At 47.1% G+C, this 14,199-nt stretch overlaps 1 protein-coding gene across 2 annotated transcripts in view; it reads right to left on the reverse strand.

Annotated features, from left to right (window-relative positions):
* Positions 1-14,199, reverse strand: part of MAGI2 (membrane associated guanylate kinase, WW and PDZ domain containing 2) — a gene marked incomplete at its 5' end in the record, with an annotated part of 567,180 nt that overhangs the window by 172,509 nt on the left and 380,472 nt on the right. For both annotated transcript variants that reach the window (XM_081331358.1, XM_081331357.1), the window contains one exon: positions 3,211-3,421. In XM_081331358.1, the coding sequence (XP_081187484.1) occupies positions 3,211-3,421 (211 nt within the window). The remainder of the gene's footprint in view (positions 1-3,210; positions 3,422-14,199) is intronic.

Genomic DNA, 14,199 nt, shown 5'->3' on the forward strand with positions numbered 1-14,199 from the left:
CGAGACAGTCAGAACAATCACGATTGGCTAGAGCAAGGTCCATCACGCGGCCAATGAGCAGAGCGCGGAACCAAACAGGCTTACCAACGGTTTTTTTCAAACCTTCAATGCTTTCTCTGATGATGCTGGCAGAGGACCAGCGAAAGCTTAGATTAGGTAAATATGCTTTAAACGGTTACTTTTTATTGCTTATTATGATCTTTTAGCAATAAACGACTGTTTTTTATCCATCCTGGTGTTTGAAGATTTTATACTTTAAATCTATCTATCTATCTATCTATCTATCTATCTATCTATCTATCTATCTATCTATCTATCATCTATCTATCTATCTATCTATCTATCTATCTATCTATCTATCTATCTATCATCTATCTATCTATCTATCTATCTATCTATCTATCTATCTATCTATCTATCATTATCTATCTATCTATCTATCTATCTATCTATCTATCTATCTATCTATCTATCATCTATCTATCTATCTATCTATCTATCTATCTATCTATCTATCTATCTATCTATCTATCTATCTATCTATCTATCTATCTATCTATCTATCATCCCTATCTATCATCTGTCTATCTCTCTATCTTGCGCTCTCTCTCTCTCTCTCTCTCTCTCTCTCTCTCTCTCTCTCTCTCTCTCTCTCTCTCTCTCTCTCTGTCTTTCTGTCTCTCTCTCTCTCTCTCTCTCTCTCTCTCTCTCTCTCTCTCTCTCTCTCTCTCTCTCTCTCTCTGTCTCTCTCTCTCTCTCTCTCTCTCTCTCTCTGTCTCTCTGTCTCTCTCTCTCTCCATCCATCCCTATCTTTATGTCTGTCTCTCTATCTCCCTCTTTCTATCTTTACCAGGACCCAAACTTCAATTATGGCAATCTCCCAAAATAGGAAAACCAAGAATTATTTTCTAATTGCCACCTTCTGCTCCCCGAGTCATTCAACGCAAGCCATTTAAAGCATTCACTCCAGGCAAATTGGCAGAGAGAATGAACGGGAAGAGACTAGAGGAGAAGACAGAATGAGAGGGATTATTTCACTGCCGTTAACTTTTTATTTCCTAGCTAGTTACCGTTTGGTCAGCCAAGAATCCAGTTGGTCTCATCGCTGGGGAAACGTTCAGTAAACCTCCATACTAAATGCACTAATTAGCTTGGACCAAAAAAATAAATAAATACACTATTACTGCACTCAGAGAAGTAAACTAATAGTACCAAAAAATCCCTGATCTCATAGTATCTTCTACGAAACCCCAAGAGCTGGTTAGAGTTATTTATTTAACGTGCCTAGTGCGTTTCCCAATTTTAAAACTCCATGGGAAAAGACAACGATAATTGTCCAATCATTTATTTATCATAATATATTATGTCTTCCAAAGAACTGAGATAGCGAAGCATCATCGCTGGGCCCCAAGGCAATTCTACAATCAAATCATCATTTCATGTAGGGCTCGAAGGATGAGGACCACACATTCCAATGAAGGAAAAGAAAAGAAAAAAATGAGTCAGGGGTAGGCAACCTTGGCTCTTTTATGATTCTTTTATGCTGGTTAGCCAACAAAACCCACGCCTCAGTTTCAGGAAAGTCTGACAAAAGTCGTCACGGTCAGAAAAGTCTGACCTTTTTCCATTCGACAGAGTGGAGTTAAAGTGACCCGATGTATTTTGGTACTGTCACTTTATGAGCTCTTGGGAAATCTGCAGGAAAATTTCCGAGTGCTATTATGCATTTATTTCGGTCCGTCTAATGCACTTGCAGCCGATCCTTGGAGAACAGCCAGGGGTTTAAAATAGAAAGGGGGAATAGGAGGCCGTGAAATTGATGAACTGTATTAGAAAAGGGGGGGGGGAGAAGGAAATGTTGCCTTAAAGTATTTGCTAGGTAACCTCTACTACTATGTCATATGACGTAATGTACTTGGACAATGGCACCATGAGGATTATAAGCAGATGTATTAAAACCATATTCTTTGTTAGCAATCCCAAAAAAATTGTGCATATATATAAATATATGCACAGTCACTCATGTGCTCGTGACCTCCCGGTTGGACTACTGCAACCCTCTCTACATGGGGCTGCCCTTCAGGACCACTCGGAGGCTTCAGCTTGTGCAGAATGCAGCTGCGCGAGTTGTGATGGGGGTTTCCCGATACTCCCATGTAACACCTCTGCTCCGCAAGCTGCATTGGCTTCTGGTTGCCCTCCGGGTGAGATTCAAGGTGCTGGTGATGACCTATAAAGCCCTGAATGGCTTGGGTCCGAGATATCTGAGGGAACACCTGCTGCCAGCATCAAGTTCCCTTCATCCTGTGCGCTCCCACAGGGAGGGCCTTCTCAGGGTGCCGCCGGTAAAAGACTGCTGGCGGATAACACCCAGGGGGAGGGCCTTCTCAGTGGGTGCACCTGCCCTTTGGAACCAGCTGCCTGTAGAGCTCAGGACTGCCCCTGACCTTCGCTCATTCCGCCGGGACCTAAAAACCTGGCTCTTTGAGCTTTCCGGCCAGGACTGAGAATTTTAATTGTAATTTTATTTAATTGGGTTTTAATTGGAGTCGAATAGGGGTTTTATTTTATTCAAGGACTAAATTTAATTATTTTAATTGTTCTTAACTTTTGTAATGTGTATTGTTATTTTAAATTCCTTGTGAACCGCCCTGAGTCCTAAGGGAGAAGGGCGGTATATAAGTCCAATAAACATAAACATAAACATAAACAAACATATCTTTATAAGTATGATGGGGGGAAAGGTTCATTCTCTGAGCTTGTGGGTTGGTTTCTGAATTTTTCGTTAACAGGCTAGGTGACAGCTTCAATGGAATTTAGGGGGGGGAAATGTCGGTGTTCTTCTCCTTATAAAGGCTTCGTGGGGTGAGTGAGCCTTGTGATGGGAGGTCATGTCAGGCAAGGATTAGATCATTTAAATCAGGGGCCTCCAATCTTGGCAGCTTTTAAGATGCGTGGACTTCTACTTCCAGAATTCCTCAGCCTGCCATGCTGGCTAGGGAATTCTGGGAGTTGAAGTCCACGAGTCTTAAAAGTGGCCATGTTTGGAGACCCTGATTTAAATAAATAAACTGTATAGTCCCAAGGAACTCTAATCACATCACACAAGATCCTGTCTATTATCAGTAGAACTACATCATTCGTTGGAGTGGATCCCACTGAATTCAGAGCTGGGAGGGACTTATTCCCTTTGCAATAGGTAGTACTTACTCAATAAAGTAGACTTCCCCTTTCTCTGTGTAAGCCATTTCCCAATTATCTGGCAAGGGCCCCAATTCATCGTTTTCTTCAAGTTTGGGCTGCTTGGTTACATCCATCTCTTCTTTCACTTCTTCCGGCTGGCTATAAACAGGAGCAGGATAAGGCTGAGATGACGTTTCTCCTGAGGCCCCCGTGCTTTTCTCCTCATGTTCACTTGACTCTGCATGGACAAAAACACGGACATCATTTTTAAAGGTAAAGATAAAGGTTTCCCCTGTCTGGTCATCCCTGACTCTAGGGGGCAGTGCTCACCTCTGCTTCTTGGCCAAGGGCTCCCAGCGTTGTCCAAAGACATTTTCTGTGATCCCAGAACACTGTTACCTTCCCACTGAAGTGGTACCTATTTATCTTCTCGCATTTGCATGCTTTGCACTGTTGGGTGAGAAGCAGCTGGGGCAAGAAACAGGGGCTCACCCCATCATGGGGTACTTGGGTCTTGAACGTTCAGTTGACAGCCCAGCATATTAACCACTAGGCCACCCCACAATATCCCCACAATAATAGCTTACATTGTTCATAGGCTATTATTTTTGCATTGAAGAGGTCAGCCTAGTTTGGCCTTTCTAGTTATAAACTTCAGCATGGACCAGAATCAAATAAATAATCAACAACTACATGCTATTATTATCATGTACACTACACCGTGCAATCATTTTTTGATCTTGATACCTTGTGATCTTCATTACTAATGAATAATTTCATCATCCTCATCATCCTCCTCCTCCTCCTCCTCCTCCCTTACTATTTGCAATAGTGGTGAATATCTGTTAGATGTTACTTAAGCCTGGTAACGAAACGTTCAGAAACCAACCTTCACCCTCCTTTCTCACTATATAACTCACAGGATATCACCAGGAACATTTGTTGGGCTGGACATGGGTCTCTTGTGGCAACTCAGTGATTCCAAACTGATGACATGTTAGCGCCACCTTCCAGCTCAGTCTGTTCTTCTCCTACATCAGGGGTAGGCAACCTTGACTCTTTTATGACTTGTGGACTTCAACTCCCAGAATTCCTGAGGAGTTGAAGTCCACGAGTCATAAAAGAGACAAGGTTGCCTACCCCTGTCCTACACTATATATCAATCTCTATTTCAAGTAGCAAACACGCCTAATACTCCTCAACGTATATTCCCCTCAACAAAACCCTGTAAGGTGGGATGGGCTGAGTTGAGAGTTGATCCCAAAGTCACCCAGCCAGTTTTCATGCTTAAAAGAGTTCTAGAATTCATCACCTCTTAGATTCTAGGCTAGGACCTTCACCACTACACCAAACTAACTCTCAGTTGCCAGTTTGTCTATCACATGCCTTGATAGACACTGATATAATTTGACCCAGTAGATCAAAGGTAGTCAGACCAATCTCCCAATAGGGACATTCTTTATATATATACAAAATTAACTACATAGTTTTCCTCCGTTGGCTGTCATTTTTCTTTTAAGTACCAAAGGTGGCTTTATTCCAATAATCATAATAATGTTACAGGGAATCACAAACTTTTTAATCTGAATAAAATCCTCTCGGGATCCTGCAGTGGTTTAATCTCTTTGTATCATTATTTTTTTTCTACAAACCTGAGGGAGTTTCCTTGATTTTGGCTCCAACGGCAAGGATTTTGCGCTACTACTTTGGTAAGTGACTCTTTTCTACCCGAAGCGATGTACTGTGTATAGAGACAAATCACATTTAGCGCAAAGAATTTTCTTCTCTGGAAAGGACTCATTTAAAAATATTAAAAGCACGACCACAAGACATTCTGAGCCGCAACGTTTAAGACAGGCCAAATCTTTCCAGATTTGCTGAAGATGAACTTCTAAATTAAGTCCTTCCTTTCGGTAACCAATGGAAACCAGTCTTGCATGCTTTCAGTGACCTACTTTCAGACATTAGGCTGCATCACAGGAGGAGGGTAAAAGCTCAGACATGACTTTCATGCGGAAGTTCAGAGAAGTTCAGAGAAACCCTCGTGGCACGCTTTCCGCTCTCCAACATGTCCAAAGGATTATCAACGTGGTTGGGTGAATAACTTCATTCTTGATGACCACAGAGCATTAAGAATGTTCTGTGCTCCATTTTTACTCCCTACCAGCCAATGGAAGAAGGTAAAAGAAAAAAAAAGATTGTGTATTTCTGGAGTGCCTGGAGTAACAAATCCTGTTAGCTCTACAAGATAGACCAAATCACACTGACTTTACATGAAGACTACAATTTACTGAGGTAGACCATACTTGCAATTCTACCTGCGTTTTTCCTTCTCTTCGTCTGAGACTCCAGGGAATCAGACAGGGCCAGTTTGAGTCTTTTACTAATTTACTAGTCTTTTACCAATACTGGGTATAGTATTTTTACTCCTCTGGGCTTAACACCTGCTTCACAAGGTGCTAAAGGAGAATATTTGTAGTTTAGAGTTGAAGTGAGAGGTCCTTGGTGCTCTCTGAGCTTGGTGGTCTTCTTGCCGACGTTTCATTACCTAAACTAGGTAGCATCATCAATGCTACTATAGAGTGGGGTTTGCTCTCAATTTATATTCTAGTGGCTTGCCCTATCAGTGCTGGTGGGAGTGGAAGTTCTCTGATTCGGTTGTTTACTGTTAGGATGTTTGGCAGTATCTTGATTTTGGGCTATTGGTTACTTTTTGGTTCTTGGTCTGAGGTTAATCTTGGTATTAATCCGTGCTCATGAGACTGTCGATTGCTGGTGGGGAGGTGTTTGGCATTTTTGTTCCCTTTTTGGCTTGTTGGCTGTCTCTTGTTGAGTGATTGAGAACGAGAATAACACCAAGTTAACATCAACCCAACGAAATAACTGTGAAATTAAAGGTATGCCCTTGTTTTGCAGCTACTAAGCGAAAATGAAGTAGAAATGGCTTCAGCCAAATTCGTGACATTAAGATTGTTGGCAGAGCAGGTACAAAGATAACCAGGGAAAATGATTGAAGCCTGGGAAACAGGCTCCTTATCATTCAAGTCAGGCTTTGGCAGCACAAGGAAACAACAGCCAGGACTTAATAGCCAGCCATCAACACCTCAATAAAATCTAAAAAGCCACACACAACCAGGCACCACATAAACATGACACATTGAATAGCCCAAAGGACACACTCTGCTAGAGAAGTTCCCTAAAGGTGGGCTCCAGCACAAGTCCAAAACCTCAGAAGACAAAACCTTTGGTCCTGGTGACCGATCGAGATTGGATCCTGTATCATGGCTGATTATGAGGTATTACTGTTCCCCACCCCCCTTTTCATTCTGTCTCATTATTGGTTTACAGAGGGTTTGAAAGAATATTTCTTGTAAGAAAGTGAGGGTAAAGGCTACCGTCGTAGGGTAAGAATGGGCTGTGGATAACTTGTTATAATGAAATAAATGAGACAACTTCATCCTAAATCCTTTCTTAGATCATCCATTCTGTCTGTGGTTTTGCTGGTGTTCATCTGCTTACAATACTTGGTGTCTACCAAACAGGTACTTAACCACACTGAACACTTCTCAAATTCTATCTTTTCCTCTTCCTTTCTATAGCTTCCATTCCATGTTTGGAGACACTGGCCAATGAATAGATAAAGGGTGTAAAACTCCAAAACAGCAACAAGAATTCCAAATACTTGCAAGGATCGCTCAAATGGGTTACAATCCTGGGTGGCATAAACTTGAGGCCTAGAATCAAAATCACGTGAAGTGATTTTAGTACCGCTTTTTTTTTTAAACTTAGTTAAGGCCACACCTGGAAGTTTTGATCATCACGTGACAAAAAAAGATGTTGAGACTTTGGAAAAAGTGCAGGGAAGAACAACTAAGATGACGAAGGGCCTGGAGACTAAAATGTATGAAGAATGGTTGCAAGGAACTGGGTATGGCTAGTCTGGAGAAGACGCTTGCTCCTGGGGAGGAAAGCCATGGCAAATCTAGACAGCACACTAAAAAGCAGAGACATCACCCTGTCAACAAAAGTGCGTATAGTCAAGGCTGTGGTCTTCCCAGTTGCAATGTATGGCAGTGAAAGTTGGACCATAAGAAAGGCTGAGCGCCAAAGAATGGAGGCCTTTGAACTATGGTGCTGGAGAAGACTCCTGCGAGTCCCTTGGACTGCAAGGTGATCAAACCGGTCAATCCTAGAGGAGATCAATCCTGACTGCTCTTTAGAAGGCCAGATCCTGAAGCTAAAACTCAAATCCTTTGGCCCCCTAATGAGAAGGAAGGACTCCCTGGAGAAGAGCCTAATGCTGGGAAAGGTTGAGGGCAAGAGAAGAAGAAGGGGACGACAGAGAACGAGGTGGCTGGATGGAGTCACTGAAGCAGTAGGCGTGAGCTTAAAGGGACTCCAGAAGATGGTAGAGGACAGGAAGGCCTGGAGGAACGATTTTATTTATTTATTTTATTTGTTTTTATAAACCGCCCTTCTCCCGAGGGACTCGGGGCGGTGTACAGAATAAGGTAGGCATACAGAATGAACAATAGTGAAAACAAACAATAGTAAAATACAAGCTGGGACCCCAGATTAGAGCTATCAGGCCAGGCCAGACTGCTGGAACAGATAAGTTTTTAATTCGCGCCGGAAGGTGCGGAGGTCGGGGGCCATCCGGATTTCGGTTGGTAAGCTGTTCCAGAGGGCTGGCGCACCCACTGAGAATGCCCTCCCCCTGGGGGCCACCAGCCGACATTCCTTGAGCGGTGGCACCCTGAGGAGGCCCTCTCTGTGGGAGCGCACAGGACGGTGGGGTGCTGACATTGGCAGAAGGTGCTCCCGTAGGTAGTCCGGACCCATGCCATGTAGGGCTTTGTAAGTCATTGTTAGCACCTTGAACTTCACACGGAAGGCAACTGGAAGCCAGTGCAGTGCACGGAGGAGAGGTGTGGTATGGGAGTATCGGGAGGCTCCCAAGAGTGTCCGTGCCGCTGCACTTTGCACCAGTTGAAGCTTCCGAGTGGATCTCAAGGGCAGCCCCAAGTAGAGAGCGTTACAGTAGTCTAGGCGAGAGGTCACAAGAGCATGGGTGACTGTACGTAAGGCATCCAGGTCCAGATAAGGCCGTAATTGGCGAACTAGTCGAACCCGGGAGAAGGCCCCCTTGGTCACAGCTCCTATGTGATCTTCCAGGGAGAGCTGCGAGTCAAGGAGGACACCCAGGTTGCGGGCCCTATCAACAGGGGGTAGTAACTTGTCCCCGATGTTAAGGGATGGGATGTTCTGAGTATCCTGGCTTGCCGGTACGTACAGCCATTCAGTCTTGTCCGGGTTCAGTTGAAGCCTGTTCCTCCCCATCCATTCCCGGACCGCTTTCAGGCAGCGAGACATCACGTCGAGGGCATCACTGATGTTGTTTGGAGTTGAGATGAAAAACTGGGTGTCATCAGCATACTGATGGTACCCTACTCCAAAGCTGCGAATGATCTCGCCCAGCGGTTTCATGTAGATGTTGAACAGGAGAGGCGAGAGGACCGACCCCTGAGGGACTCCGCAAGCGAGAGGCCTCGGGGTCGACCTCTGTCCCCCTGCCAACACCGACTGCGAGCGACCCTGGAGAAAGGAGGAGAACCAACGCAGAACCGTGCCTCCCACTCCCAGTCCCCTGAGGCGTCGCAGCAAGATACCATGGTCGATGGTATCGAAAGCCGCCGAGAGGTCTAATAAGACTAGGACAGAGGAATGGCCCCTGTCCCGGGCTCTCCAGAGATCATTTATCAGAGCGACCAATGCTGTCTCCGTGCTGTAGCCCGGCCTGAAGCCCGATTGGTACGGGTCTAGATAAACCGCTTCATCCAGGATCTGAGGGAGTTGGTGCGCCACCACGCTCTCAACAACCTTCGCAAGGAAGCGAAGATTGGAGACTGGACGAAAGTTATTCAATGAGGATGGGTCCAAGGTGGGCTTCTTGAGGAGAGGCCTCACCACCGCCTCCTTCAAGGCGGTGGGGAAGTGACCCTCCCTCAGAGAAGCGGAGATGACCGCCAGGAACCAGCCTCGTGTCCCCTCTCGAGCTGCATATGCCAGCCAGGAAGGGCACGGGTCCAGTAAGCATGTGGAGGAGCTCAACCTCCTCATAATCCTGTCCACTTCCTTAGGAGTCACAGGATCAAATTCCTCCCAGATGACGTCGACAAGACTGTCCATGCCTTGTTCTTCCAACTCAGCCCAGTTGGAGTCCAGGCCGTTTCGGATCCGAGCAATTTTATCCAGCAGATACTGACCGAATTCCTCGGCTCGACCCTGCAAGGGTTCCTCCCTCACCTCTTGGTTCAGTAGGGAGCGAGTCACCCTGAACAAGGCAGCCGGGCGATTATCTGCGGACGCGATGAGGGTGGAAAAGTAGTTGGATTTTGCCACCCTTATCGCAGCGAGATAAGACCTGGTGAGGATTCTTAATTGCAATCGGTCGGATTCGGATCGACTGGATCTCCAACGGCTCTCTAGGCCCCGTCTCCGACGCTTCATTTCCCGGAGCTCCGCGGTGAACCATGGGGCTCGCTGGGATCTGCACCGGGTCAGAGGCCGCAAGGGTACAACTCGGTCCAGAGCCTCCGTGGCTGCCTTCTCCCAGGCTTCCACTAAGGCATCCGCCGAGCTGTGAGCAGGGAGTGCATGTGCGTCCCCAAGCGCTGCCTGGAACCTATCAGGGTCCATTAGGCGCCTAGGGCGGTACCATCTGGTTGGCACCGCGCACCCACGGCGGGGGGTGGCAAAGGGGAAGTCTAGCCGCACGAGGTGATGATCGGTCCATGACAGGGGCATAATAGTCGTGGCACCCCCACCGATATCATCGCGCCACCGTCCAGATAAGAACACCAAGTCTGGGGTGTGGCCTCTCTCATGAGTCGGTCCAGAAATTATTTGCGACAGGTCCATGGCCGCCATGGAAGCCATGAACTCCCGAGCCAGATCGGACGATCCTCCCAAGGACGGTAGGTTAAAGTCGCCCAAGACCATGAGTCTTGGGAATTCAACCACCAACCCTGAGAGGACATCGAGTAGCTCGGGCAGGGCTGCCGCTGCACGATTAGGTGGTAGGTATGCCAGCAGCAGGCCCAACTGCGCCCCCGGGCCGTATCTCAGTAGGAGAGACTCACACCCGACCATCTGAGGGACGGTGATCTCTCGCGGGCTAAGGGATTCCCTGATGATAACTGCCACTCCCCCGCCCCTCCCATGGGCCCGAGGCTGGTGCAGCACCTGGAAACCTGGTGGGCAGAGGTCAACCAGAGGGACACCACCCTCTTGGCCCAGCCAGGTTTCCGTGATGCAAGCCAGGTCCGCGTGCTCGCTCTCCACTAGGTCACGAACAAGGTGTGCCTTGTTAGCTACGGACCTGGCATTCAGGTAGACCAGCCTTAGCATGGGAGGCTGCACACCTTCGCTCCCGGGACCTCCGGGGAAGTACAGAGGGTCGGAGCGTCTCACCGCTTGTACAGAGCGGAGATGACACTCCCGGTGACGATACGGCCCTCTGTTTGTGCACCTTCTGCCGTTCCCCACCATCCTGGGAATAGGATGTTCGTCAGTACGCCATCGGTTATTGTCGGCGACTGGTCCTCGTTTCTCACCATGGCGAATGGTCGTAAGCCTGGCCTGCGTTATGGCACCCGGAAGGTCTGCCTTCCCCGAGCAGCCATACTCTTTTCCCGCCCCCCTCCCTAACCCGACAAAAAACTTAACAAGAAACTTAACCAGGGGCCTCTTGTTGGTCTTGTGATGGAGGCCCCTGACCCTGCCTGGCCATCTCTCAGAGGCCCAATGGTCGGGCCCGTCATCGAGGAATGATGAGTTGAAGGCAGGACGAACCCAGGAGAGGGGGGAACTCCTGAGGGCGAGTAGATCTATGCAAGAATATTGAAGCCGCATAGGGAGCATTGGGGAGCATTGGGAAGGCGGTCCCCTGGGTGGAGCATTAGAAGGAGGGTGTAGTCGGGTAGGTGGGTATCTGGACCGTCACCCAGCCACTGCCACTTGGTTGGGTGAACCCCAGAAGCAGTCCACTCCCCATCCTCTCACGATGGATTGTGATTCTGCTTCTGGGGGTGGTCCAGGACCCACTCTGGGTGAAGCATACCCCATAGAGCTCTCACCTCTATGGGGCTGCAGGTGTAGGACAGGCCACTCTGCCACCGTGGCTTGCACCCAGGCCCATCATGTCCTGTGGGGCGAGGGAGGGCAGGGGGGTTCGGAGCTGGAGGAGGCCAGATGTTGATGGCCTCGGTGGTCTAGCCGCCGTCATCTCCAACGGTCAGCTGCATCCTGGCGTCTTTAGGGGTGTTGATCGGCACGGAGATCGCCACGCCGCATCTAGTGGTGCTGCCGTCGGGGGGTTTTCGGTGAGATTGGGTGACCGGGGCCTGGAGAAGTTCAGCGCCGCTATCAAGGCTCCTCGGTGGTGGTCGATCGGGTCCGCATAGCCGGTCTGCGGCACCTCCTTGATCCCAGGGAGATGCCGCCGTTGTTCAGGAGCAGGCCAGGAGGTCGAAGCAGGGCAACGACCCCGGCCCCGCTCAGGGCGGTTGCTGCGGCTGTCTCTTCCGCCGCCTAGCTGATCCATTTGATCCGCGGGGTCTTTCCTGATCATCCCTGGCGTCGCTGTTGGCCAGGGAGGCATAATAGGGAGCCGAGGGTGGAGGCACCGGCCCCACTCTGGATGGCTGCAGCAGTTGCAGCGGCTCGGGGGCGGGTTAGAGGCGCCCCATCGCCACTACCCCCGCCGGTCTTCGGGCCCGTGGGGAGATGACATAGGGTCGCGATGGGTCGGACACAACTTCGCAGCTAACAACAACAAGTCTGGAGAAAAGAAGGACTTGGGGGGAGGGGCAGGGGGGAGACACATGATAGCAGTATTCCAGTATTTGAGGGGCTGCCACAAAGAAGAAGGAGTCAAGCTATTCTCCAAAGCACCTGAAAGCAGGACAAGAAGCAACAGATGGAAACTAATCAAGGAGAGAAGCAACCTGGATTGAAGGAAACATTTCCTAACCATGAGAACAATTAACCAGCTTGCCTCCAGAAGTTGTGGGTGCTCCATCACTGGAGGTTTTTAAGAAGAGGCTGGACAGCCACTTGTCAGAAATGATATTGGTCTCCTGCTTGAGCAGGGGGATGGACTAGAAGACCTTCAAGGTCACTTCCAGCTCTATTCTGATTAAAATATCTTTCAGAGCTGGGATCAATGCCATCTCTTCCCTCACCCATCTCAATTGCAGGTAAGCCAAACAACTGCTATTCTCACAACCACTATTTTCCTTCATATTCCTTCAGATATACAACTGTTTTAATCTGCCCTGTAAACCGCCCTGAGTCCCTCGGGAAAAGGGCGGTATATAAATCTAAACAAATAAATAAATAAAATAAATAAACCAATCTATTTTGAAAAGGCGTCACACCGTCCTGAATTTTTTTCCAGTCCCAATAGCACAGAAGACGGGTAAACGATCTTAATTTTCCTTGTCGCATCAGCTTCCGGCTTTGAATCACCTATCGTGTTTGCAAATTTAACCTGCTCCCAGGAAATACCTAATTAAAAGCACGTTTCCATATTCTCAGGCAACAACTTAATGGATTTCCTATAATTCGGGTGGGGGGAAAAACCCTCACACAAACATAAATCTACTCTTGTTGTATTTAGGTTTCGTGGTTCACATTAACCTTTAACAATCTGCTCCTATATTTTGAGATAGAGAAGTATTTATCAGTTTAGGAATTAGGTGGGCGCAGTTGGGAAAATCTGCAGAAAAACGCAGTCTGGAAGAAGAATGGAAGACATTACGCTTTCATAGAGATAAGCTATGCTCATGTCATTTTTCATATTCTAACCTATATATCACTATAAAACTGACTTTGGTATCTTCCTAACCGCAGATCTGGATCCAGCAACATTGGTTATGAATAATACAAGAGGCTTTCATTGGAACCGGAATATGTAGTTATACAATTTCTTTAAAAATCAACTAACCAAGTCATTCATGGAAATCCTGCTTTCAAACCAATTATTTTAAAGCAGAATTTCCATGAATGACTTGGCTGGTTTTTTTTTTTAGCTCCATACATGTAGTCTTCGACATACTGCCACCATTAATGCCCAAAATTTCTGTTGCTAAGTGAGACATTTGCTAGGTGACTTTTGCCCCATTTTATGACTTTTCTCGCCAGAGTTGTGAAGTCAGTCACTGGAATTGTTAACACGGTTGTCAAGCCAATCTTGGCTTCCCCATTGAGTTTGCTCATCAGAAGGTTCCCGAAAGGGGGAATCACGTGACCCCGGGACACTGCAACCATCATAAATATGAGTCAGTTGCCAAGGGTCTGAATTTTGATCATGTGACCGTGGTGAGGCTGCTACAGTTGTAATGTGTAGTTTAACGAAGAGAAGGATGAGGGGTGACATGATAGCAGTGTTCCAATATCTCAGGGGCTGCCCCAAAGAAGAGGGAGTCAAGCTCTTCTCCAAAGTGCCTAAAGGCAGGACAAGAAGCAACGGATGGAAACTAGTCAAGGAGAGAAGCAATCTAGAACTAAGGAGAAGTTTCCTGACAGTTGGAACAACTAACCAGTGGAACAACCTGCCTCCAGAAGTGGTGAATGCTCCAACACTGGAGGTTTTTAAGAAGAGACTGGCCAGCCACTTGTCTGAAATGGTATAGGGTTTCCTGCCTGAACAGGGGTTGGACTAGAAGACCTCCAAGGTCCCTTCCAACTTCTTCTTCTTCTTCTTCTTCTTCTTCTTCTTCTTCTTCTTCTTCTTCTTCTTCTTCTTCTTCTTCTTCTTCTTCTTCTTCTTCTTCTTCTTCTTCTTCTTATTATTATTATTATTATTATTATTATTATTATTATTATTATTATTATTATTATTATTATTATTATTATTATGCAATGGGTGGAAACTCATCAAGGAGAGAAGCAACCTGGAAATAAGGAGAAATTTCCTGACAGTGAAAACACTTAACCAGTGGAACTCCTTGC

This window comes from Vipera berus, assembly GCF_964194415.1.
Source record: "Vipera berus genome assembly, chromosome: 6".
Taxonomy (NCBI): Eukaryota; Metazoa; Chordata; class Lepidosauria; order Squamata; family Viperidae; genus Vipera; species Vipera berus.